Source organism: Suncus etruscus, chromosome 16 (assembly GCF_024139225.1).
Source record: "Suncus etruscus isolate mSunEtr1 chromosome 16, mSunEtr1.pri.cur, whole genome shotgun sequence".
NCBI classification, from domain to species: Eukaryota; Metazoa; Chordata; class Mammalia; order Eulipotyphla; family Soricidae; genus Suncus; species Suncus etruscus.
This window is the reverse complement of record NC_064863.1, coordinates 43,822,204-43,850,165: the sequence shown is the minus strand read 5'-3', so window position 1 is coordinate 43,850,165 and position 27,962 is coordinate 43,822,204. Positions and strand designations below refer to the sequence as shown.

The following is a 27,962-nucleotide window of genomic DNA, read 5'->3' as shown; positions in this document are numbered from 1 at the left end:
TCAGTGACTTTATGTGGCAAAGTCACTTGCCAATAATCAATAGTGACTAATAAGGATAATAATATGAAACTGTTTCAAGCACAAAATGGTTTTGTGTTTCATATGCTTAAAATGATGCAGGCAGCTCCACTTTCTCTTTATTTCTTTTCCAAGTGTGACCTTAGAAAGGAAAAATAAAGGATAGTTGAGGGACTGGAAAAGAAAATCAACACGGTAAATTGAAAGTAATTCACAGTTTACTGAATTGAATTTCTTTCTATTTGGGCCACACTTGGTTGTGCTCAAGACTTACCCTTGGCTTTGTGCTCAGGACCACTTTCTCAGAAGATCTCAGGGCATCATATGAGGTGCCAGATAGGCCACATGCAAAGAAAGTGTCCTACCTGCTGTGCTGTCTCTCATCCTTCCAGATTAATTTGTTTTGGAACTTGGCATGGTAACATGAAAGATTACTGGGCTCAGGCACCTACCTGGGTGCATTTAAGAAAGTTAGTTGGTTTTCTGAGGCTTTTAAAAAATCAGACAGTGATGGGATTGAAGCAATAGTACAAAGGATAGGGCTTTTTTTTGTTTGTTTGTTTTTGTTTTTGTGTCACACCCAGCGGTGCTCAGGGGTTACTCCTGGCTGTCTGCTCAGAAATAGCTCCTGGCAGGCACGGAGGACCATATGGGACACCGGGATTCGAACCAACCACCTTTGGTCCTGGATCGGCTGCTTGCAAGGCAAACGCCGCTGTGCTATCTCTCCGGGCCCCAAAGGATAGGGCTTTTAATTTATAGGTGGTTATTCCAGATTCAACCCCCTGCATCCCATATGGTCTCCTGAACCTGCCAGGGGTGATTCTGAGCACAGAGCTAGGATTAATGTCTGAGCACTGCCAGGTGTGTGCCAAAAACAAACAAAAAGAAACAAAAAAACTCAGACAGTGATAAGTAATGGCTTATTTCAGAAGATGAGGATAAAAAGGTAAAGGTTGTTTTATAAATTCTGAAATGTAGTGATGATACTTAAAATTAAATTTAATATTATATTTGATTTACCTCAAACAAATTTTTAAGTTGCCTTGAAAAAAAATAAAAAAAAAGAAAGAAAATGCGTTTGTGTGGGCCTGTGTTACAAAGATGTAGTCCAGCTGTTCCTGAGTTTAAGAGAAAAGACTGCATAAGATGAAGTAGGTTTATAGTAAAGCACAAAGGGTTTGGATTAGGTATAAATATGACCTAATAGCAGCTTGATTTGTTAGAAGCTGTAGTGTTTTTCTTAGGCATATTATAACATTTTCTTTAATAACCTTCAAAAGTAGAAATACATTTTCATCTGTTTGTGTTGGACTAGGTAGTGTCATGCTTAAGCATAAGAAAATGCTTAATTTTCTGTTACCTTTAATGTTCACTTCTACTCCAAAACTGGCCACCCACTTTATAGGTTGGTCTGGAAATATTTATGGACTCTAAACTCATAAAAATAGCAGTTGTATTTTTAAAGCATCCTGTTGTATGTGACTGATAAGACTACATTAATAAATAAAGTATAGCTAAATTGATGAGATAAGAAGCTGGCTTAGAAATCATTGTTGAAAACATTTTGTAAGACAAAAATTCTAACATTTTTATACTATAAAGACTAAGTATTCTATAGTAAAGTTTTTTATTTTATTCCTGAAAAATCAGAAAATTATGTGAATGCCTTTTATTGCATTTTAAGGAAAGTTTCTTTGTGTATTTCTTAGTGTATTTCGGACTTTTAAGTCATTAAGATTTTGTGCCTTAATTTCTTTTTAAATCTATATCCTAATCTCTGATCATAGGGCTCACGTATTTTATCTCTGAAGGCAGCAGCCTACCCAGGTTCAACCCTTGGCATTCCATATGGTCCACTGTGTACACAAGGAATGATCCCTGAGTTCTGCCAGGTGTGGCGGCAAAACCAAAACAAGCAAACAAAAAAGAAGTTTTCCTACTCAAACTTAGAGAAAGATGACCATTTTCATCATATCAAATGTAAACAAATAGGATATTTTGAAAAGTTTACTCAGAAAAAAGCGGATGAGAACAAAATAGCTATAATTTAATGATGATCACTATATGCCAGGCATTAAATTCTACTGCACTAGATAAGCTTATTATTTCAAATCAGTCCCTTTATTATAAATAATATTTAAACTTGATATATATATATATATATATATATTAGTAGTACAACTTTTTTATTGTTTGTTTGCTGGCCACATCCAGTAGTAGTACTCCGGTTACTCCTGTTTCTGCATTCAGAAATTACTCCTGGTGGTGCTCTGGGGGATCACATTGGGATGCTGAGAATCAAGTTCAGGTTGGCTGTGAGCAAGGGAAACCCTCTACCCTCTATACCAGTAGCCCTCAAACTGCAGCCCATGGGCCACATATTGTATTTGTCCTATTTTGTTTCTTCACTTCAAAATCAGATATATGCAGTGTGCATAGGAATTTGTTCATGGTTTTTGTTTTTACTATAGTCCAGCCCTCCAATGGTCTGAGGAGTAGTGAACTGGTCTCCTGTTTAAAAAGTTTGAGAATCAGGGCCGGCGAGGTGGCGCTAGAGGTAAGGTGTCTGCCTTGCAAGCACTAGCCAAGGATCAGGACCGCGGTTCGATCCCCCGGCGTCCCATATGGTCCCCCCAAGCCAGGGGCAATTTCTAGGTCTTAGCTAGGAGTAACCCCTGAGCATCAAATGGGTGTAAACTAAAAAACCAAAAAAAAAAAAAAAAGTTTGAGAATCACTACTCTATACTATCATCCACGGTCTGAACTTTAAAACTAAATTAATATCTAATTAGAAATTTTGAAACTAAATTTTAAAATGTGTTTGACTTCCAATGATTGCTAAGTATAGATATGACTAAGACTTTAAGTAGAGAAAAAGGGCCTCATAAAGGGACAAAAGTCATCTTTGTCTCTTTATACAGTTTTTACAGCATTACTACAAATGTGTATACTTGGCTACATGCAGAGATCTTCCGGAAGGGACACTGTAGTCATTTATAATGTGGACAGGGTGTTTCTAGTGAGACAGAGAGCTGATAGAGAAATGAAGTCAAATGACACTCTGCATAATGCAGCTCTTTTGCTCTTATCAACAGTTAACTGTAAAAGCTTCACCAAGTGTCAGCATTCCAACCTAAAGCCCAAAGTGCTTCAAATGATTAAGGCTCCAGTGACTTTGGCTATTTACTGATTTTTCATTCAGTAAGAAGCCCATTCATTAAGAATTCTATTGAATAATTTTTCTCGAACAATTGCTTTATGTTTCTTAGATAAGCATATTTTCTCAAATCAGTATGCTTTTAATTACAATTTATTTTAGACATACATTTGATTTGGATTAATATAACATGTATGTTACTCTATCAATATTTCATTTTAATTAGAAATATATAAATAACTAGTATAACTTTTAATACATACAGGACTTTATTTAAAGACCATGTGTTACATTGTTAATATCATACATTTGTTTTCAAATTATTTAAAAAAGAAAAGAAGGGGCTGGAGAGGTAGCACAGTGGTAGGACATTTGCCTTGCATGTTCAGAATGGACCCGGTTTTTATTCCTGGCATCCCATATGACCCACAAGCCTGCCAGGAGCGATTTCTGAGTGCAGAGCCAGGAATAAACCTTGAGCACTGCTGGATGTGCTCCCCCCCCCCAAAAAAAAAGAAGGAAACAAAAAAAAGAATAAAAGGAGCACAGCAATAAAGGTTTTGTGAAAATTCTATCTTGTTCCAATACCATGCTGTTTTGCTCACTCTGGCTTCGTAATAGAGCTTCAAATTAGGTAATGAAATGCTTCTCAGTTTCTTGTTTTTCAATATGGATTTGACTATTCTAGGGTTTTTATAGTTCCATGCAAACTTTATAATTCATTGTTCTAAGTCCATGAAGAATGTTGTCTGAATTTGAATAGTGATTGCATCGAATCTACATAGTAGTTTAGGTAAGATGGTCATTTTGATATTGATTCTTACAATCCATGAGCATGGAATGTTTTTCCATTTTCTCAGGTCTTTAAAAAAATTTTTTTTTTTTAATTTTTGGGTCACACGTGGCGGCGGTGGCACTCAGGGGGGTCACTTTTGACTCTGCACTCAGAAATTGCTTTTGGCAGGCTTAGGGGACTCTATGGGATGCTGGGGATTGAACTGGGTTGGCAGTGTGCAAGGCAAATGCCCTACCACTGTTCTATCACTCCTGCCCTCAATTTCTTTCTTGAGTGTGCCAAAGTTTTTACGGTATAAGTCTCTCACTTCTTTTGTTAGGTCGATTCCTAGGTACTTGATAGTTTTGAACACTATTTTAAATGGGATATACTCTGATCATTTCTTCTCTGAGTCCTAATTTACATAAAGGTATACAACTGTCTTTTTGTAGCTGGCCACTTTGCTTTATTGGTTTATTGTTTCTAGGAGTATTTTTGTGGACTCTTTAAGGTCTTTGATGCATATCATCATGCCATCTGCAAATAGAGATAGTTTGACTTTCTCTTTTCCAATTTGGAGTCCTTTGATTTCCTTCTCTTTCCTGATTGTTATTGCTAGGACTGCTAATACTATATTGAATAAGAGTGAAGACAGTGGACATTCTTGCCTAGTGCCTTACCTTAATGGAAAAGCTTTCAGTTGTTTGCTATTGAGAACAATGTTGGCTGTGGATTTTTTCTAGATAGCTGTTAGGATCTTGAGGAATGTGCCTTCCTCACTTATTTTGCTGAGGGTTTTAATCATGAATGAGTGTTGGATCTTGTCAAATGCATCTCTGCATAGTTTGAAATGATCATGTGGTTTTTAACCCTTCCTTTTACTGATGTGGTGTATGATGTTGATTGATTTGCACATATTAACCATCCCTGCATCCCTGGAATGAAATCCTCTTGGTCATATCGTATAATCTTTTTGATATGTTATTGGATTCAGTTTCTAATATTTTGTTAAGGAATTTTGTATTAATGTTCATCAATGACATTGGTCTATAGTTTTCTTTTTTAGGCAGTACATCTGTCAACTTTGTGAATGAGTGTGATGGTAGCTTCATAGAAGGTATTAGGGAGGATTCCCATCTCTTTGTTATTTTTTAATTTTTATTTATTTTTTATTTATTTTTTTATTTTTTGGTTTTTGGGTCACACCCGGTGGTGCTCAGGGGTTACTCCTGGCTGTCTGCTCAGAAATAGCTCCTGGCAGGCACGGGGGACCATATGGGACACCGGGATTTGAACCAACCACCTTTGGTCCTGGATCAGCTGCTTGCAAGGCAAACGCCACAGTGCTATCTCTTCGGGCCCCTCTTTGTTATTTTTGAAGGATCAATGGTAGTAACTCTTCACTGAACATTTGATAAAACTCACCCAGAAACCCATCTGGTCCTGGATTTTTATTCTTGGAAAGTTTCTTAATTACTTTTTCAATTTCCTTATTTGTGATTGGCCTGTTTAGACTTTCTACTTCCTCCTCTTTAGTTTTGGAGATTATATTTTCCTTGTGAGTCTTGCCAAAAGTTTGTCTATCTTATTTATTCTTTCAGAAGACCAGCTCCTGATTTAGTCAATTCTTTGTACTGTTATCCTTGTTTCTATGTTGATTTCTGCTCTGGCTTTTGTTTTTTTTTTTTACTTGTGTTTGGATTTGTTTGCTGTTGGTTTTTCAGATATTTTGGTGTTCCTTTAGGTTGCTGATTTTGTCTTTTTCTTCTTTCCTTATGTAGGCCTGTATTGCTATGAGTTTCCCTCTAATTATTGCTTTTGCTGTGTCCCATAGATGTTGGTAACTTGTTTCTTCATTATTATTTGACTCAAGGGATCTCTTTATTTCTTTCTTGATTTCCTCTTTGATTCAGCTGTTATGGAACAGCATGTTACTTAGTCTCTGGATGTTAGATTTCCTGCACATTTTTTTGCAATCAATATTGATTTCTGTGACATTATGATCTGATAGAATTCATGGTACAGTTCTTATATTTGTGAATTTATCTAAGTTAGACTTGTGTACTTAAATGTGGTCTGTCCTAGAGAAGGTTTGTACACTTGAAAAAAGTGTATTCATCCTTTTGAGCAGGGGTCTCAAACTCGCGGCCCGTGGGCTGTTTGCGGCCTCCGTACAACATTTTTTTTTTTGTTTTATTTTTTGGGGTCACACCCCCAATGTTCAAGACTTACTACTGACTTTGCACTCAAGGATCACCCCGACTTTGCCTCCTGCGGCCCCCAGGTAAATTGAGTTTGAGACCAATGCTTTTGAGGATGAAAAGCCTGATATAGGTCCATTAGTTCTTGCTCTTCTAATTTTTCATTTAGGGTTCTTATGTCTTTGCTAGTGTTTTGCCTAGTAGATCTTTCCATTGGTGATAGTGGCATGTTGAACTCTTCCAGTACTATCACATTTCCATTTGTATGTTTCTCTAGGTTTGTGAGCAAAAGCCTTACATACTTCAGCCTCTCTGAAATATTTTTAAATATGAATTCTTAAAAATTACTCCATCTTTTTCTCATTTCTCAGTATAACTTTTCTCCCAATGTCTTTAACTTTTTGTGGGCTTGGTTTTCTCAATGGCCTTTTCCCATGAAAAATGATCCGTCATTTTTTAAATTAATTCTAATGCTCAAAGATTCTATTAGTAGGAAAGAGTGTATGTGTCCAGAGAAATTACCTTCAATTTTATTTTGCTTTAGCTCTTTTCTCTTTCCAGTGCAAATTTATTTTGAAATTATTTTTAATAACTTTTTTTTTTTGCAGTGACACAGCAGCCAGAGCCCTGTGGGAAGCCTTACTGAATACCAAGCATAAAGAGGCAGTGATGGAAGTTCGGAGACATCTAGTGGAAGCAGCCAGCAGAGAAAACTTGCCAATAAAGATGAGCATGGGTAAGCATACTGCTGGCCCTAAGACTATTCTAGATGAGCTTGATTTTAGCCTGTTCTATACTAGGAACTTACTTGGTCAGCATGTCCCTTAGGAAAGGTATTTTGGTCATGGTACTATTGAAAAATGTGTATATACTGGACTCTGGGGTCAGTAGTGCTCCTTTTCTGAGACATAACTTTGGGAATTCCAGCTGGGAATGGAGCTCAGTGGCAAAACATTTGCCTTGCTTACGTGAGGTCCTAGCTTTAATTCCCGCAGGACAACCAGATAGAATATTGAGAACTGTAGGTGAGCCTTTGCTCAGAGAACAATTTTATTAGTTTCTTTCTTTCTTTTTTGGTTTTTGGGTCACTCTTGGCGACGCTCAGGGGCCACTCCTGGCTCTATACTCAGAAATCGCTCCTGGCAGGCTCGGGGAACCATATGGATGCCGAGATTTGAACCACCGTCCTTCTGTATGCAAGGCAATTGCTTACCTCCATACTATCTCTCTGGCCCCTTTATTAGTTTCTTTAGTTGATTTTGAAATATTATAATTGGTCTGGACCACTTCTCCTTCTATTTATTATTTTCCACTTGTGGGGTGATACTCAGGGTTAGGAACCTGACATGTTTAAGATCCTGATTGATTCCTCTGGGATGGATTGAATCTGGGACCTCATATAAGCATGGCAAGTGTTGTGCCACTGATCTCCATTTCACTCCACCCCTTTTTTCCCTGCAGTATAAACAATTTATATTATCTGATGTGATACCTAAAAATAAAATTGTGGTAATTATAATGATAATGATAATGTTTTCTTACCACCAGCTCTTAGCTATCCAATAATTACTTAAAATCAAATTTTTAAAATTTTGGTTTTTGGGTCACACCCGGCAGCGCTCAGGGATTACTCCTGGTTCTACATCAGAAATTACTCCTGGCAGGCTCAGGGGACCATTTGGGATGCCAGGATTCGAACCACCATCCTTCTGCATGAAAGGCAAATGCCCTACCTCCATGCTATCTCTCTGGCCCCAAAATAAAATTTTTTTATTTAAAGTACTGTGATTTACAAAGTTACTCATAGTTGAGTTTTAAACATACAATGTTTCAGCACCAATCCCACCACCAGTGTCAACTTTCCTACACCAATGTTCCCAGAGTGCATCCAGTGCCACCCCCACCCTGTCTTAGTCTGCCAGCATAACAAAGCATGTTTTTAAGTATGACTGTTAAAATTTTGGACTCATGATTTCATTGTTGTTGACTCTTTGACTTGGATATTTGGTTCTGTCCTCCTTAACATCACCATTGTACGTGAGTCTTCTTGTCCACTGTACTCCTTTATTTTGCATCTGTCTTTCTCCTCCTACTCTTGATATTTTTTTCTTTACCTCACTATAATCTGGGGCCAAGAATGTTCTAGACAACCCCCATTAATTAATTATTTTTGTTTATTTATTTATTATAATTACTTTAAACACTGTGACTACAAAATTGTTCACATTGAGTTTCAGTCATAGAATGTACACCACTCTTCACCAGTGTACATTTCTACCACCAATGTCTTATATTCTACCCATCCCTCCATTTGCCTCTGGGGCAGACATTTTGCATCTCTTTTTTTCTTTTTGACACTATGGACAAACCTCTTTAAACCATTGAATTCCTTCATGCAGTTATTCTAAATAGCACATATAAGTGATATCCTATGTTTATCCTTTTTATTTTGGCTTACTTCATTTAACATAATATCTTCTAGTTTCATCCATATTGCAGCAAATATATGGTTACATCATTCCTTATAGTTCTATAGTATTCCATTGTATAAATGCACCACATCCTTATGATCCACTAATCTATTGTTGGACATCTAGGTTAATTCCAACTCTTTTTTTTTTTAATTTCAACTCTTAGCTATTGTACTGAGAGGAATGTATAACTGTTAATTGATTCACTTTGAGATATGGAGTTAAAAAGTTGATTATTGTTGATTTTCATACATTTTACTGGGTAGTAACATTTTTTTATACTGAAGTTCCTAGCTCAAGTTATTTTATTCATGAGCACAAAAATCAAGCTGTCAGGTTCTGGCAAAATAGAAGTTTGAAGTAAAAAAATGTGGATGAATCTAGGAGGGAAAATGTTACAGTTTACAAAATTAAAAAAATAATAACTTTTCCTGTTAGTTGATATATCTGAGAATTTTAAGGAGCATGAGAATGATAAGTGATAGTACAGTGGGTACTTGTTTTGCAAGTGGCCAACTCGTTTTCTCCCTAACACAACATATGATCTTCTGAGTCCCATCAGGAATGATCCCTGAGCACAGAGCCAGGAGTAAGTCCTGGCACTATTGTTTTTATGTTTGGGGCCAGAAAAAGATATAGTGTCTAAGGTACTTTCCTGTGGACGGTCCATCCATATTTGATTTCTGGCATCACATATCTTCCCTAAACTAGTACTAAGACTGATAATTGATCATGGAGCTAGAAGTAACTCTTGGGCATCAATGGATGTGACCCCCAAACAAAATAAAAGTGAAAATGGGGCCACAGAGACTGTATAAGACTTAAGGTTCTTGTCTCACTCATGGTCAGTGGCACTGCCTAAAGTCCCCAAACACTGCAGGAGTGATCCCTGAATGTAGCCCAAAATTCAGAAAGAAAAAGAAAAGTAAAAATAACTAATGTTTACCAATGGAACCAATTCTTCAAATCTTGCTTGTGTTATTTTATCTTCAGAGTATTTCTAGGAATTACTAATAGATAAGGAAACTGGAATAGAGGAAAATTAAATTTCCCAAGGCTATGTATCTGATTAAGGCCCAGACAGTCTTATGCAAAAGAACAGACATTTTTACACAAAAGAATAATGCTCTTGGGGCCGGGCGGTGGCGCTAGAGGTAAGGTGCCTGCCTTGCATGCGCTAGCCTAGGACAGACTGTGGTTCGATCCCCTAGTGTCCCATATGGTCCCCCAAGCCAGGAGCGACTTCTGAGCGCATAGCCAGGAGTAACTCCTGAGCGTCACCGGGTGTGGCCCAAAAACCAAAAGAAGAAAAAAGAATAATGCTCTTTATTTATAAAATTTCCTATTACACACTGGATGCCAAAAGTTCTCCATGTAGTCTTGGAAAAAAAATGAAATTGCTATGTTGAGACCGTCTTGGCATTTTACATCTAGTTCTAGTTTTTCCTTTTCTCTTCTTTCCCATTTGTTCTTCTACTTCTCCCATTCCTCCTCCTTCTCTCTCCTTTTTTCCCTCCCCTTTTTTTCTCTCTTTTGCAGTCCTAGATATCAATGAATAACAAACATATTTAACCTACAGCCTTATCCATGAGTATGTATGCTGAAAAAAGGACTAATTCATATTGTGACTCAAGTATTGTAGGAATGCACAAAGGGTCTTTGTGATAAGGTTGATTTACATTATGTCTCAGTGATTGAAACATGATGCTATCACAGATCATAACTCAGTTTTTATTGCTTAATGCAGGTCTCTTGAAGTATCAACACAATAATCATAGCCAGAATTTTTTTTTTTATAAAAAGGGTAATACCATAAGTAACTTGAGCTTAAATGTTTAAATTTTCTGTCAAACAAAAATTTTCTTAAGATAAAATGTTTTATCCCCAAACTTCAGACATGGGGATCAGGGGTTGGGGCAACTCCAGACATAAGAGAGAGGAGGAGACACCCCTCCAAAAAAAAAAAAAAAAGCCAATTGTTTGGAGACTTTGTTGTAAGATGGACCAAAAAGATTGATTCACACTCTATTCCTGAGCCAAGGAATTTGATTTAGGTAACATGATTTAGGTAACAGGCATGGCTGCTCGTTTCTACTTCCTATCACTGTCCAAAATTTTTGGTGTGTCTCATTGCTATTGACCAACGTATATATGACCAGTAAGTAAAAGCTCAGAAACTTAAACAGAGAAAGCAATGATATTTGAAAGAAAGCAATGATATTTGAAAGCTGCTTATCATATAAGAAAACCATGCTCTGGACTATCATATGGTTAAATTCTTATTCTAAAAATATTTTATTTTATTCCTTTTGATTTTTTTATTTTTTAAATAAAGAATTTTTAATTGAATCACCATAAGATACAAAGTTGTTCATGATTTAGTTTGTCATATAATGTACAACAACCTTCACCAGTATAATTCCCACCACCAGTGTCCCCAGTTTTCCTCCTGGCCTTTCTCCTGCCTGATTCTGTGGCAGACATTTTTCTTCTCTCTCTCTCTCTCTCTCTCTCTCTCTCTCTCTCTCTCTCTCTCTCTCTCTCTCTCTCTCTCTCTCTCTCTCTCTCTCTCTCTCAAGACAATGTGGTTTGCAATATATTTTTGAAGGGGGACCATGCATATTACTTTATCTCCTTTCAGCACCCAGTTCTTGTTCAGAGAGATTATTTCCAACTATTATTGTCAAATAGTGGTCTCTTCTCTGCCCTCACTGCACTTCCCTTTTCTTTGTGGCAAGTTTTCTACCATGGACTGGTCCTCCTGGCCCTCATCTCTATTGTCTTTGGATATTAATACCATGATATCTCTTTCTTTTTTAATGTTCCACAAATGAGTTGATCATTCTATGTATATTCCTCTCTTTCTGATTCATTTCTCTGAGCATAATATTTTCCGTATCAATCTATGTATAAACAAATTTCATGTCTAGAAGCATTTTAAACTGTGAACTATACTTTAAACTAGGCAACATTCTTTTTTTTTATTTTTTTCTTTATTTAAACATCTTGATTACATATATGATTGTGATTAGGTTTTGGTCATGTAAGGAACACCCCCATCACTAGTGCAACATTCCTACCACCAATGTCCCAAATCTCCCTCCATCCCACCCCATCCCCACCTATACTCCAGACAGGCTTTCCAGTTCCCTCATTCATTCACATGATTATGGTAGTTCTCTGTGTAGTTATTTCTATAACTGCACTCACCACTCTTTGTGGTGAGCTTCATGAAATGAGCTGGAAGTTCCAGCTCTCCTCTCATTGTCTCTGAGGATTGTTGCAAAAATGACTTTTATTAACTATGCAACATTCTTGGAAACCCATGATGTAAATTTTTATGACTGTGAAAGAGGCTCCTACTATTTTTGAGGCATTATGAGAGAATTTAATTCTTATTGATGATGCTCTTATATTTATATTTACTGAGACAAATCTTAAATTTTAAATATAAAAATGTTCAGTACAAGGTCAAGTCATATTAAAACATTAAGAGCACTAAGAGAAATAAACATGATTCTCTTAAGGGAACAAAATTTTTCTAAAACAAAGAAAAATGTCTTGTTATCATGTCATATATAAATATACATCATCTCTCAGAGGCCTTGTTATCAAATTGTCAATTAATAAAACAGATGTGTTCCAAAAGTGATTTTTGAAGTATTGTAAGCATAATTGTATTTTTACCCTCTGGCTTTCATAATGAAAAATGTACTATGAGAGTGAAAGTTGTTTGGGTCTAAAATGTCCGTTTACATTAGAATTACATTACATTTAGAAGTGAATCGATGGTGCCCTTCTCAAGCTTACATTTATGACAGTTTCTCTGGAATGCATTGTGGTTGGGGTCATGCTATTGATGTAGCTCTGTAGAATGCTTATGTTCTTCAGAGAAATACTACTATTAGAGTTGAAGAAATTCAGAGAGATAGTGCTCTCCATCTATCCTAGGTTTGATTCTTCAGCAACTCATGTGGTCCTGCAAGCACTGCCCAGAGTAATTCCTGAGCACAGAACTGAAGCAAAACACATCTCTGTGATATTAACCTTTTCTTTGCAGCTCCTGATTTCTTTGAAGGGTCTCCTATGGTTGTTGCTTCTGTTTTTTTATTTTTTCTTATATGTTAATTTCTGGCTCCCAATATTTTTGTAAACTAAAATGTCTCCTGGATCATTGAATATAAAGATATTTTTCTCATTCCTGTTCTTTTTTTTCTTTCCACCTCACTTCTCTTCTTAGTTGCTTTGGTTGTGTAATCACATACTTCCAGATATGTGTGCAACCCACTCACATACCTGGCTGTGGTGTTTATCACAGGTTGCTTAAACTGCTTGCTCTATTTTAGTTGGAATGCTTACATATGTGATCACAGAAGAGAACACATTATTATTCATACATTATATCAAGAGAAACATAGAATACTTCATGACATTGAAACTAGAGACCTCTTTAGTGATTTTGCTAGGCTAATGGAGGCAAAGGTAAATAAATAGAACTACATCAAATTAAGAAGCTTCTGCTGTGCAAATGAAGTGATGACCAAAATAAAAAGATACTCCACAGACTGGGAAAAAATGTTTATCCAACACTCATCTGATAATTTTTTTTGTTTGTTTTTTGTTTTTGGGCCACACTTGGTGATGCTCAGGGGTTACTCCTGGCTATGTGCGGAGAAATCTCTCCTGGCTCAGGGGACCATATGGGACAACAGGGATCGAACCAGGTCCATCTTGGATCTGCTACGTGCAAGGCAAATGCCCTTCTGCTGTGCTATCCTGCCGGCCCCTCATCTGCTAAATTTTTATATATAAAATACTGGTAGAACTTTATAAGAATAAAAAAACCAACCCCATCAAAAATGGGAAGCGATGAACAGAAACTCTCAAAGAAGACATACAGGGGCCAGAGAGATAGCATGAAGGTAGGGCGTTTGTCTTGAATGCAGAAGGCCGGTGTTTTGAATCCCGGCATCCCATATGGTCCCCCCAGCCCGCCAGGAGTGATTTCTGAGCATGGAGCCAGGAGTGACCCCTGAGCACTGCTGGGTGTGACTCAAAAACCAAAAAAAAAAAAAAAAAAAGAAGACATACAGAGGATCAAAGATAGTATAAAGACATCTTATTTTTCTACACTATTGAAAATATAGTACATTTTATTGTTACTTGATTGTTCTTCCTGGATAATAATTGTATTTGATCATATTTTTATCTCTTGCTTTCACTATGAAGAATTTTGTCTTGAATTATGAGGCATATATCTTTATATAGATATGGTTGAGATAATAGGTGGGGATATTATCAGCATTGCAAAAACCAATTTTATTATTATTTTAGGTGGGGTCACACCCAGCAGTGCTCAGTGGTTACTCCTGACTCCATGCTCAGAAATCGCTCCTGGCAGGCTCGGGGGACCATATGGGATGCCGGGATTCAAACCAATGACCTTCTGCATGAAAGGCAAATGCCTTACCTACATGCTATCTCTCCAGCCCCCAATTTTATATTTTTATTTTATTTATGCCATATTAGATGTAGTAATTTCAAAAAGTTGATATAGTTTCATGCCTATAGGACTAACATGCATGTACTGATTATTAGCTTTCTCACGTTCCCATCTTCACATATTAGCTATTACCAGCTTTTGGGGAATGGAGAAAGGACTTAACTTTGAAGAATTACTTTCTATCAGAAGTTTTACACAGGATGTTGTTTTTTTTTTAACAACCTGAAAAATTTGTAAGTCTATTCTATGCTCATTTTACAACCAAGGAAACCAACCAACACCCAGAAAGGTTACTGCTCTTTTCTTTGATTGCTGAGCTAATTTTTTCTGAGCCTGACCACCTACTTAGTGACTTGGTGACTCTGAGACTATAATCACATATCCTCTTCCTAGTCACTTTTCAGTAGGCTAATGAAAGGTACTCTAGGGGGACAGGGCAATTTCCTTGTTTGCTTCCAGTGGACTTTCCTTCTCCTTGTGAGTCATGTATATACTTCCTCATCTCATACAGAAGCTAGACCTTTTTGTGGGAAAGCTGAATCCAGTCCCTAAGACTTGAAAACTAACTTCATGGCACCTTATCCTCAAAAGTACCAGTGAGCTGTATAGTAGTACATTCTCAGAAGTTCAGGTTTCTGGGCCCGGAGAGATAGCACAGCGGCGTTTGCCTTGCAAGCAGCCGATCCAGGACCTAAGGTGGTTGGTTCGAATCCCGGTGTCCCATATGGTCCCCCGTGCCTGCCAGGAGCTATTTCTGAGCAGACAGCCAGGAGTAACCCCTGAGCACCCCCGGGTGTGACCCAAAAACCAAAAACCAAAAAAAAAAAAAAAAAAAAAAAAAAAGAAGTTCAGGTTTCTAAGTTTTTGGGTTTTTTTTTGGGGGGGGCGTTTGGGGTCACACTCGGTTAATGCTCAGGGGTTACTCCTGGTTAAGTGCTCAGAAATCGTCCCTGGCTTGGGGGGAACCATATGGGACCCTAGAGGATCGAACTGCGGTCCTTCCTTCGCTAGCGCTTGCAAGGCAGACACCTTACCTCTAGTGCCACCTCTCCAGCCCCTCTAAGTTTTAATAAGTCCAACCTCTTACTTTTGTTTTCTATTCTTGTGTGAATGGTTATCTCTAAGATACTTGTCAATTCTCTCTTTACCACATAGTGGCCACATAGTGGTTCTGTATGCTGAATATTCTCTATGCAAACAACTAGTTTCCTGAGGGTTCCCTGGGCCCTGAGGGATACACTTTAACTTTTTTTTTTTCAAGTTTCTTATGTTTATTCATTTGACAACTTTTTATCAGCACCTCCCTCTCCTCCTTCTGCTCCTTCTTAATAGTTTTTGAGCCACACCTGGTAATGCTCAGAGCTCTCTCCTGACTCTGTGCTCAGGGATCACTCCTGGCAGTGCTAAGAAGACCATAAATGGTACCAGGGATTGAATTGGCATCAGTTGTGGGCAAGGCAAGTGACTTATCTCCTGTCCTATCTCTCTGGTTCTCATGGAATATACTTTCATAATAGGGAAGGCAGGGTACAAACTTGGTCTGTCTCACTTCAATATCAGATCCCTTTCTAAACAGATGAATCAAACCCCTGGGAGAGCAGGGGCAGGGGCAGCAGATACCTGAGCTACAAACACAATGTGTCATTTCCACTCAAAACCGTTGGACTCCTCAATGCTTCCAGATAGTGTCCAGACTCCTGAGCAGGCAATTTATAAGAATCTTTTCTGCCTTCTCAACTCATGCTTTACCTTTTATTCCCTTTATTTCTGCTTCTGGTTCCCCACCACGGCAGATCCAGTCTTCGTTATTCACATTTAGGAGATTGTTTAGGAGGCTTCTTCCCTGAGTGCAGAGGGTTGCATTCTTAACTAATGCGTGATTTCATGAACCTTACATGCTCATGAAACTAACCTTTGCTAGACTCACTTCATTTCCTCTGTTGAAGTGTGTCATCGTTCCTGCCAAGACCTTGACTAACCTAACCACTCATCTTCCAACACAAGTTTACTACTCATGCACACACAAATGTCTTTCCTGTCAAAACTCATATTATTTTTCCATGATCTAATACAGATGTCACTTTCTCTGTAGAAGCGTACATGATTCCCTATTGGCTTTTCTCCCCAGCAGGCCGAATCGATGCTCTGGCTCTTTAAGACCCACAGATCTTTCTTTTTAGCACTTATAATACTTCAATAATGTTTAATAGATGTGGATCTAAAAACTTGTTAAACAGTGTTCGTGCTATATTTTCCATTGGTTGTTGTCATGTTCATAGTGGTTCTAATGACTTAGTACATTTTAATTTTGTACTTTCTAATGAGCGTGGATGAATAGTGAATATTTCTACCTAAACTTTTATGCATCAGCATTTCTATTATTTGTGTTTTGTTTGCTTTGGGGCCACATCTAGTTGTATTCATGGCTGGATTTATGCTTAGGAATCACTCCTGATGGACTTGAGGGACTAAGTAAGGCCTAAAAAGCAAAAAAATATTTTTTTTCTCAAATGTGGCAAAGAAAAATCTGTCATTTCCCCCCTCCTTTGTTATATTAACACTGTCTTTCATGCTCTTAGAATGGATTTTTTTGGTTTTTGAGTCACACCCAGCTGTGCTCAGGGATTACTCCTGGCTCTACATTCAGAAATCACTCTTGGCAGGCTCAGGGGACCATATGGGATGCCGGGATTCAAACCATCGTCCTTCTGCATGCAAGGCAAATGCCCTACCTCCATGCTATCTCTTCGGCCCCTAGAATGGATCTTTAGCACATCTTGTGCCACTGTTCATTAACCATATGGAAATACTTGTTCTTTAAATTATGCAGAGCTTCTAAATTCTGATACATATATTACCTATTATGCAGTATAGCACATCCATATTTGCTTATTGCTGCACTAGTAGCTTACGGACTGATGTAAATTTTCCAAAGTGTAATTTTAATATGAAAACTTGACTTTTGTATTAACTGCTAGTTAATTTCCTTAAAGTAACAGGCTCATTTCATTCATTTTTGTGAAAGATAGGTAAAGGGCTATTGATTTTTACGTGAAATAATGTGCTTTGTAAATACTGTGAACAGGGCTGTTCACAGTTCACAGCTTAAGTAATTATACCAAAGCTTTCCCAAAAACAATCATTACATTTACTGATGGACCTGATGATGATAAGTTCATAACATTTTCAGTTCATCATGGTCATTTTGAAGGGAAATTGCTTGCATAATTTGGTGCTAGCTTGATTGATGCAAATGTGCCAACTATTTTTATCTGCCATTGTTTCCCTCCCATTAATTCAACCAAACTTGAGTAAAATGGAGTTTCATCTTATATTTTGGGTCACCTGACAGTATTTAGGGCTTACTCTTGGCTCTGTTCTCACAGATCACTCCCAGCAATCTGTAAGGTGGTAGATTTGTGGTGCTGGGATAAAAATTTAGTTGGCTATATAACAAGGCTTTTATACAAGGTATATGTACAAGTCTCTGTACAAGTCTTAACCTTTGTACTTTCTTTTTTTTTTATGTGTGTGTGTGTGAGTGATTTTTATTTTTGGGTCACACCCGGCAGTGCTCAGGGGTTATTCCTGGCTCCACGCTCAGAAATTGCTCCTGGCAGGCACAGGGGATCATATGGGAAGCCGGGATTCGAACCGATAACCTCCTGCATGAAAGACCTTTGTACTTTCTAAGGCCCCACATCTTAGTAGTGCAAGATATCTTCGCTGTTATTTTGGCTGGATATTTGTGAATCCAAGAACAGTCCCCAGAATGAGAAATTACTTCCCATCCCCTTGTCCCCTTTCGGGGGAAGACCTTGGAAATATTTATCCGCAGCAAATAATAATCCACACAGACCAGAACGATAGGGTTTAAAAGATCGGGCAAGGAGAGCCAAAGAATCCTCCTGCAGCCAGCAGCTTTTCACAGAAGGACCCCTAACTCCTGTCCCTCCAGCTATTTATTCCCAACTCCACAGCGCCCTACCTGGAAGGGTTAGGTGGGGCAAAAGTCACAGAACAATCCTAAGGAGACACTTTTATATACAATTCCAAGAATCATCTTATGGAAACTTTTTCATATGCTACAAGTAGTATTATGAAAGTAGTTTGTCCTTTCTGCTTAAAGCTGTTTTAAGGAACCAGATGCTTTTGGAACATTGTTCAGTAACAATTTTGAAGAGGGGCTATGTTGTGTGTGGTACAAGTTCTAGAGATTAGTGAAATTGTAGTTGGATATTAAGATAAAATGGAAGAGAGCTCATTGAAGGTTTTTTTTTTTTTTTTTTAGTTCTTTTTGGGCCACACCCGTTTGATGCTCAGGGGTTACTCCTGGCTAACTGCTCAGAAATTGGCCCTGGCTTGGGGGGACCATATGGGACACTGGGGGATTGAACCGCGGTCCTTCCTTGGCTAGCACTTGCAAGACAGACACCTTACCTCTAGCACCACCTCTCCAGCCCCTGAAGGTTTTTTTTTTTTATTATTATCCATAGTTAGAGGTCATACACAGTTGCTTTCATTGATTAAAATATAATTTTTTAAATTTGTTTGTTTGTTTTTGGGTTACACCCGGCAGCACTCAGGGGTTACTCCTGGCTCTATGCTTAGAAATTGCTCCTGGCAGGCTCGGGGACCATATGAGATGGCGGGATTTGAACTACCGTCCTTCTGCATGTAAAGCAAATGCCCTACCTCCATGCTATCTCTCCGGCCTAAAATATACTTACTTTTAGTGAATATTGTGAATAGATACTTGTAGAGGATGAATACTTAAAATTTTTTTTTTTTTTTTTGGGCCACACCCGGCAGTGCTCAGGGGTTACTCCTGGCTGTCTGCTCAGAAATAGCTCCTGGCAGGCACGGGGGACCATATGGGACACCGGGATTCGAACCAACCACCTTTGGTCCAGGATCGGCTGCTTGCAAGGCAAACACCGCTGTGCTATCTCTCCGGGCCCCTACTTAAAATATTTTTAAACATTCAAAAACTTTTGCTTAAACAAATTAGCTTTCTTTTTGGTTTATTTTTGTTTATTTTGGGGACACACCCAGTGATTTCTCAGTGGTTATTCTTGGCTCTGCACGTCAAGAATTAATCTTGGTGGTCCTCTGGAGAAAGATATGGGATGCAAGACAAGTTTTACCCACTGTAATATCTCTATGTCATTTATTAACTTATTTGGACTGTCTCCATCTTCAAAATGAGGATTCTAGGGGCCGGAGAGATAGCATGGAGGTAAGGCGTTTGCCTTTTATGCAGGAGGTCATCGGTTCGAATCCCGGCTTCCCATATGGTCCCCTGTGCCTGCCAGGAGCAATTTCTGAGCCTGGAACCAGAAATAACCCCTGAGCACTGCCGGGTGTGACCCAAAAACCACACAAAAAAAAAAGAAAAAAGACTGATCTTTCGGGGCCGGGCGGTGGCGCTGGAGGTAAGGTGCCTGCCTTGCCTGCGCTAGCCTAGGATGGACCGTGGGTTCGATCCCCCAGCGTCCCATATGGTCCCCAAGAAGCCAGGAGCAACTTCTGAGCGCGAGAGCCAGGAGTAACCCTGAGCGTCACAGGGTGTGGCCCAAAAACCAAAAAAAAAAAAAAAAAAAAAAAACAGAAAAAAAAAATGAGGATTCTAGTACTTGCTATTTGGAATAATTAAGTAAGATGATTTGTATGAAATAATATTTGCAAAATTCAAGGTGTTCTATAATAATAAGAGTATAGTATGAGGAAATCATTTGTTGCCTTTTTGGGCATACAGAACATGTTATAAATTAGTAACCAATAGTCATATTTATGATGGTGTATGAAAAAGACTCACCAATCTGGCAGTGGAATTATTCTCTTGATTTGTTCCCTGATCATTATAGGAAATGTGTGACTGGAGTAATGGTTTCCAGAAGTGAAAGTAGAGACATAAGATTAAGTTACCTAGTGATTATATTGGAGTCTTAAGTATTGAATTTCTAAAGGGAATGTAATGGAAGGTTGATTTAAGAGAAGAAGGTAGTATGAGTGAGAAGAAAATTGAATCAAAGCTTAAGGAATACAACCATTTAAGGATATGAGGGAAAAATAGTTTGAATTGGATAATTAATAATGCTTTAAGCCTTAGGTTGTTCACTAAACAAATGCTTCCCTTTTACACTGTTATCTAAAAGAACTCATTTTGCCTCAATTCTCTATCTCCTCATCTGCAATAATTTATGAATTTTAGTACCCCTTACTAAAGTAACTACCTTTAAGCTCTATTTCAGTGAAATTGGCACACCTCTCTTTTCTTTTCTTTCTCCTTTCTCCTTCTCTTCTTCTGTTCAGTCATAACAGTTACTCAACATAGAGAATCTTTAACATGGGCTACAAGTTTAACCCCCCTGGGTGAATGATTCTTTGAGAATATTCCTGGTGGTAGAGTGGGGACTCTCTACTAGAGGCTAGGTTAAGAGCAGACATTTCAGAGTGGCACCAGAAAGGACATGGTTGTACCCTACCACTCTGGTAAGTGCTTCCTGCCTAACAGGGTCATCTCTATTACCTTCCAGCTCTCTACTGAGTTTATAAATGCTGACGCACTGTTTAAGTTAGCCTTGGGAAGGCTGCATTTCGAGAGAAAGCCAAACCATAAATATTTCTGGTGGTTTTATATTTCAGGTTTTGTATGGCTTTTAGAGAGAGCTATTTATTTTTTATTTGTGACCATCTGGCCCTATTAGCAGTTATTACTTTATTCCATACTATCTTGAAATCATAGCTGGCAATATATTTCTAAATTTTGGATATTTTTGATGGAAGTGATTTATATAATTAAAATGTTCTTTTCACATTAGTTTTTCTTATTCTATCTTTATAATACTGTGGAGCTCTATAATTTGTGTAACCAGGAACATATACTATTTAAAAGTGATCCCAGGAAAACTTCTTCCAGTATTTTGGTGTTATAAAATGAACATCAATTTCCCAGCTGGGCTTTTCTCCAAGTTTCACTATACAGATGGGCTATATAAACTGCCTTTCAAGTCCCTAAGGGTAGAAGATTGATGTTTTCTTCCACTTTCTCCCTTTAATAATTTCTTTCAATGCCTAATTGCTATTGAGATCATGACATTTTTTCTGTCTGACCTAAGTCTTTCCACCTGCAAGTCAGCCATATTTTGTCGTCCTTTGACATACATAGAGGTAGGAAACAGGCAGTTATTATTTTCTCCTATTTCCTTATCTGTTAAAAGACAATGCTTCATCCCATTGTGCAAGGTCAGGTGATAGTAACAAACTCAGTTTGTTTTCCAGATAAAATACACATCTGTGCATTCTACATAAGGCGGGCAATATTTCAGATACAAAAGAAATATTCTTTAAGTAATACTAGGCTGAGAGATACTCAATCGGTTGGAGCACATGCTGTGTATGAAAGGCCATAGATTTAAATCCAGCACCATTCGGAGCTACTCACTTCCAGTACAGAACTGGGAATAGACCCCAAGTGTATCTTGAGTGTTATGCCCAAGCAAAAAATAATAAAGCTTAACAAAAAAGGAAAACTCAAATATTAACATATGTGAAAATATACATCACTTCTCACATTTCACTCTTAGTTATAAAGTAAGCCAGTAAGATCCCAAGAGGTAGAAATCACTGGTGAGATCAGAGTCACTGGATGTAGAAGAAACTGGTGAGGTAGGATCTCAGGCAAGTTGAACACTCACAAAGAGATATCCACCAGTCACTTGGGGGAGAGTAGGGTGTGGACTCTGTCAGCCAATCAGGTAAGATGTGAGAGGGAATTAAAACTGGGGGTGTGCTTCTGTGTTTAGGGAAGACAGGTTAAGGGGATTAGGAAAGCCGGGTTTTGTGCTCTGGATTTAAAATAGGGTGTGTGCATAAGGTGATTAGCTGCACTTAACCAGTACTGCTCAGCCTTTTTTTGTATAAATTGGCAAGAAAGGAAGTAAATAAACAAGTAAGCTAATAATAAGAAAAAATAAAATAAGGTTTGGGCTAATTTTGTTTTGTTTTGTTTTGTTTTTTGGGCCATACCCGGCGGTGCTCAGGGGTTACTCCTGGCTGTCTGCTCAGAAATAGCTCCTGGCAGGCACGGGGGAGGGGGGGGGTATGTGGGACACCGGGATTTGAACCAACCACCTTTGGTCCTGGATCAGCTGCTTGCAAGGCAAATGCTGCGGTGCTATCTCTCCGGGCCCAGGTTTGTGCTAATTTTAAAACACAAAATAAATCTCATAGTAAAACTCATTGGCAGAGAATCACTGGTGGGGGTCCTGAACCTAAATACCACTTTGAAATCCCTCCTACATTGATATATTAAATATCTGTACATAAAAAACCTTTGCAATCTCAGTAACTGTCTAAAAGGAAAAAAATGGGGGAGAAAAAGAGGAGGCGAAGGGAGAGAGGAAAAGTGTCTGCCTTAGAGACTGGCAAGAGGGGGTGGAGGAAAACAGGGGACATTGATGGTGGGAAATGTGCACTGGTGAAGGGTGCTGTATATGGTATGACTGAAACTCAGTCATGAACAACTTTGTAACTGAAAAAAACAACTGTATTATGAATAATCTTGTAAATCCTGTTGTTTAAATAAAGTATTTTAAAAATAAAATAAAACAAAGTATTTTTTAAACATCTAAAATAAAATACCTTAAAACTAAACAAAATAACTCTGCAGCATACTTAGAACAACATATGAGAGGCTGGAGCAGTGTGCAGTGGTAGGGCGTTTGCCTTGTATGCAGCTGACCTAGGACGGACTGTGGTTCCATCTCCTAGTGCTCACATGGTCTCCCAAGCCAGGGGCGATTTATGAGCACAGAGCTAGAAGTAATCCCTGAGCGTCACTGGGTGTGCTGCCCCCCCCCAAAAAAAAAAAAGAACAGCCTGTGAACGAAAATTGAAGGTAACTCATTGGAAGTGGATGTAAAGCAGAATTCAGGCGTTGAGTTATGGCAACAGAAAAATGCACTGAAGACTCATGAGAACCAAACAGGTAGCTTTTGTGGGGAGGAGGTGGATGATTATTGTTGTGAGGGGATAACAGTGAAAGCTTGGAGACACCATGGCCAAACATGGTAGTGCTATTGGGCCCATGTCATGCGAAGGATGAAGTCCAGTATCTTCCCACATGTGAGGCATACATTGTGCCACTGGATCTGCAGCCTCACCTACGAAGCACTTCCAGCCTGGCCCAGGAAATACAGAGTAGAGAGGAAGCCCTAGAGATGAAGCATGGCACTGCATTTGTGCTCACATCTTGTGCTCAGCTGCTGTTATTTGGTAGCATAGGACATTAGGACAATGAGAAGAAATAATGAACAAATAAAACTTTTGTGGAACAAGTACTGAAATAATGTGCCTAGTGTGTACAATCTAGTATTATAATGTAAGTATTTTAATATACTGATAGAAATGGAGATGAATGAAATGCTGGTAACTGATTCCTGGGAAGACAAGTTTTAAAGCACTTAGCTTTGGTTTCTTAAAATTCACTAAGTTTTCAAGATAATGAATAAAAATGTGCAATGACAGTATTATTTATTATATCATGAACTAAAATAATTCATTAGTCAAATATAATATATTATATAATTTTCAATAGTGGTTGCTCTGTCCTTAAGATAGGATTGGGGGTTAGATAAAGAATGCCACTAGGATAATTCTTTTTAAGAGTATCAACAACAGGGACCAGAGCGATAGCACAATGGTAAGGTGTTTGCCTTGCATGTGACCAACACAGGACGGACCATGCTTCAAATCCCAGCATCCTATATGGTCCCCTGAGCCTGCCAGGAGCGACTTCTGAGCGTAGAGCCAGGAGTAACCCCTGAGTGCCACTGAGTGTGACCCAATAACAAAAACAAAAACAAAAAAAGAGTATCAACAACAAATCATATGGTGACTATCCTAACTATGTTGTAAAGAACTCCAAAACAGGTTAAGAAAGTTACAATTTATCAACTATATCTAATAAATGGATAGATTCCATGATGCAGCTGGATTTAATACTGTAAAAATCAAAAGTAGTGATAAATATTTAATTCTCTTGTTTTGCAAATATGTTCCACCTTCTTCAAGAGGTGATTGTATTTTATTGAGTTTGAGAATATATGTGGAATTATGAATGGTGAAGTTTGGCAACTTTTTTTTGACTAAAATGAAATCAGAAGTCCAGTTCACTTAAAAACTGTGGAGGAAAAAAACAAGTCTAATAGCTTTCTATGCTTGAAAATCATTCTTCAAATTTCAAATCATTCCTTCTAAAAATTTTTGTTATATATTTTATAATTGTGATATAATATAACCCTTGTTTCTGTTGTTTTAAATGAATCACAAAGACTCCTGGGTTGACTTTTAAAATATCGCCATATAAATCTGCCTGACAAGTTTTTTTTTTAATGTGAGTTATGAATAAATGTTCTTTTCCCTTTTCAACACCTGGTTTTAGTTGCTTGCTGTTTCAGTTGATAGGAACTGAGAAACTTTCTCTAGTTAAATGCATGGTAGCACTTTGGGCAGTTTAATAGTTGATGTCCCTTGTTTTATGTGAGCTATGATTAATATTTTGAAAAACTCACTAGTTTGTGAAGCATCTATGTAATCTTTTTATTACCTAACATTTTTGTTTTAATTAACATTTTGAATTACAATACTATTAATACAGCTTTTTAATGGAGATGATTCAAATACCATACCTATCACCAATGTACTGACTCCCTCCCTCTAGAATAGGGATCTCAAACTCAATTTACCTGGGGGCCGCAGGAGGCAAAGTCGGGGTGAGGCAGGGCCACATAAGGGATTTCACAAAAAAAGTCCTCAAACGTCATTATTAACAGTTTTAATTATTTCTTCTGAACATGAATAGAACATTGAGTGAAGGTCATGAACAGTTCTTCTGAACATGGCATCTTTTGCCTATTCCTTGCTGCCAGAGACTTGACAGCGCTTCTTCTCACAAATCTGAACCACATTTGGCTTTAGAGAGGAAGCAGTTGAGACCCTCAGTATGGCTTGAAGATGATCATCATTAAGTCTAGACCTGTACTTTGACTTATTGAAATTCAATGTGGAGAATAACTTTTCACACAAATATGTGCTCCCAAAAAGGCACATGGTGCGCTTGAACATTCAGGAAAGCTCAGGGAAGCTGGGGGGCAATTCGTTCAAAAATTGCCCATGCATGTCTGCTTTTCCACTAATCTCCCTGAACTTGGCTTTGAGATCAGAGTTGCATTGCAGGTCAATGAGCTCCATTTGAAGCACAGGAGGGGCATCTTGCACATCAAAGGAAAAGGGGTCCACAAAAATTTGGAAAGTGGCTCTGTGCTTTTTGAAGTCTGCAAATCTGTCATCAAATTCTTTCTCTAGCTTAAAAATAGCATCAACATATTTCTCACCATGGAATGGTATGCCTGCATCCACAAGTTCCTTGCATGCTGGGAAATGTCAAAGGTTTGTCTGAGAGAGCTGGGGTTTCCATAACACAAGTTTTGTGGAGAATGCTCTCACGTTGTCATAGGTAGCACTCATAAGCTGCCCCAGGCCTTGTAACATCTTGTTTAGTACATTCAGCTTATGTGTGATGTCAACAAGAAAAGCTAAATTCATGATCCATTTGTGATCACTCAACTCAGAAACAGCATTCCCATCCTTCTCCATGAAGGCTTTCACTTCTTCCCTCAACTCAAAAAATCTTTTCAGGACATTTCCCCTACTGAGCCAATGTACCTCTGTAAAATAGAGCACATCTTCATATTCTGACTCCATTTCCTCTAAAAAAACACGGAACCTCCTGTGCTTTAAGCCCCTGGATCTGATTTGGTTGATCCATTTCACAACAACAGACATCACATTGTTACACAGCAGGCATTTACTGCAAAGGGCCTGCTGATGGATAATGCAGTGAAGAGCAATGGCCTTCTCTACATCCCCCTCTTCAAGTTTTTTTTGAACAAGTGCCACCAGTCCATTTTTCCTCCCTGTCATTGATGGCACTCCATCGGTTATTACTCCAACAAACCTCTTCCATGGCAACCTGCATTCTCAATGACATCACACAGATGCTGAAATATCTCATTAGCAGTGGTCTGGCAATGCATTGGAATTATTGTGAGCAGCTCCTCTTGTCAATTCAAAATTGCAATCACACCACGGACATACATTGTGAGCTGTGCAGTGTCTGTTATATCTGTGCCCTCGTAAAAAGCAACTGAGTATGCATCAAAACATTTGGCTTTCTCACACGGTTCATGATAAATGTCATTTGATATGTCAGAAATGCGCTCTGCCATAGTGTTGGCAGAAAGGCTGATTTTGCTAAACTGACCTTTCTTTTCTAGACAGATAATACTTGCAGCCTGTAACATGCATTTTTCAACAAACTCTCCTTCTGTGAATGGTTTCCCTGCCTTAGCAATCATTTCACTAACCATGTAACTAGCTTTGACTGATGCAACATTCTCTTTGGTTGCTTTCTTGAAGAAATCTTGTTGCCTCATTAGACATGCTTTAAGACTGGCACTTTGATAAAAAAAAAAATACAAATCGCCAAAAGGCACATGAACAAATGTTCCACATCATTATATTAAAAAAAAATGTTCCATATCACTAATCATCAGGGAGATGCAAATCAAAACAATGATGAGATACCATCTCACACCACAGAGATTGGCACACATCACAAAGAATGAGAACAATCAGTGCTGGCATGGATGTGGAGAGAAAGGAACTCTTATCCACTGTTGGTGGGAATGCCGTCTAGTCCAACCTCTATGGAAAGCGATATGGAGATTCCTCCATAAACTGGAAATTGAGCTCCCATTCGACCCAGCTATTCCACTCCTAGGGATATACCCTAGGAACACAAGAATACCATATAAAAACTCCTTCCTCATACCTATATCTATTGCAGCACTATTCACAATAGCCAGGCTCTGGAAACAACCAAGATGCCCTTCAACAGATGAATGGCTAAAGAAACGTGGTACATATACACAATGGAATATTATGCAGCCGTCAGGAGAGATGAAGTCATGAAATTTTTCTATACATAGATGCACATGGAATCTATCAAGCTGAGTGAAATAAGTCAGAGGGAGAGAGAGAGAGATGCAAGTAGTCTCACTCATATATGGGTTTTAAGAAAAATAAAAGTCATTTTTGCAGCAATCCTGAGACAATGAGAGGAGGGCTGGAACTTCCAGCTCACTTCATGAAGCTCAACACAAAGAGTGGTGAGTGCAGTTATAGAAATAACTACACTGAGAACTACCATAACCATGTGAATGAATGAGAGAACTGGAAAGCCTGTCTAGAGTACAGGTAGGGGTGGAGTGGGATGGAGGGAGATTTGGGACATTGGTGGTGGGAATGTTGCACTGGTGAAGGGGGTGTTCTTTGCATGACTGAAACCTAATCACAATCATATTTGTAATCAAGATGCTTAAATAAAGATATAAAAAAAAGACTGTCAACCCGCTTGGCTCTCTCATTTCCTTGATATTTTGCACATTCCTCAGCATGTTTAGTTGAATAATGGCGTTTCAAGTTGTATTCCTTGTGCACTGCAACTTTCTCTGAGCAAATAAGACATGTGGGGATGCCCCTGTGCTCAACAAAGAAATACTGCATCTCCCACTTTTCCTGAAATTGTCTGTGCTCGTCATCAATCTTTCTCTTCACTGCAAGCTTTGATGAAGTCATGATGAAGGTATGACAAAATCTAATTCTGTAATAAACTTCTCTCTCTTAGGCCTCCGATAATGCAAGGGACAGCGGGCAGGAGCAGTGGAAATGACGTCTGCGCTAGGCGCAAAGTATTCACTATTATTCT

At 38.4% G+C, this 27,962-nt stretch overlaps 1 protein-coding gene across 2 annotated transcripts in view; it reads left to right on the top strand.

Moving 5' to 3' along the window:
- Positions 1 to 27,962, top strand: part of SCFD2 (sec1 family domain containing 2) — a 413,047-nt gene that overhangs the window by 21,652 nt on the left and 363,433 nt on the right. For both annotated transcript variants that reach the window (XM_049790127.1, XM_049790126.1), the window contains exon 3: positions 6,763 to 6,890. In XM_049790127.1, coding sequence (XP_049646084.1) covers positions 6,763 to 6,890 — 128 coding nt within the window. The remainder of the gene's footprint in view (positions 1 to 6,762; positions 6,891 to 27,962) is intronic.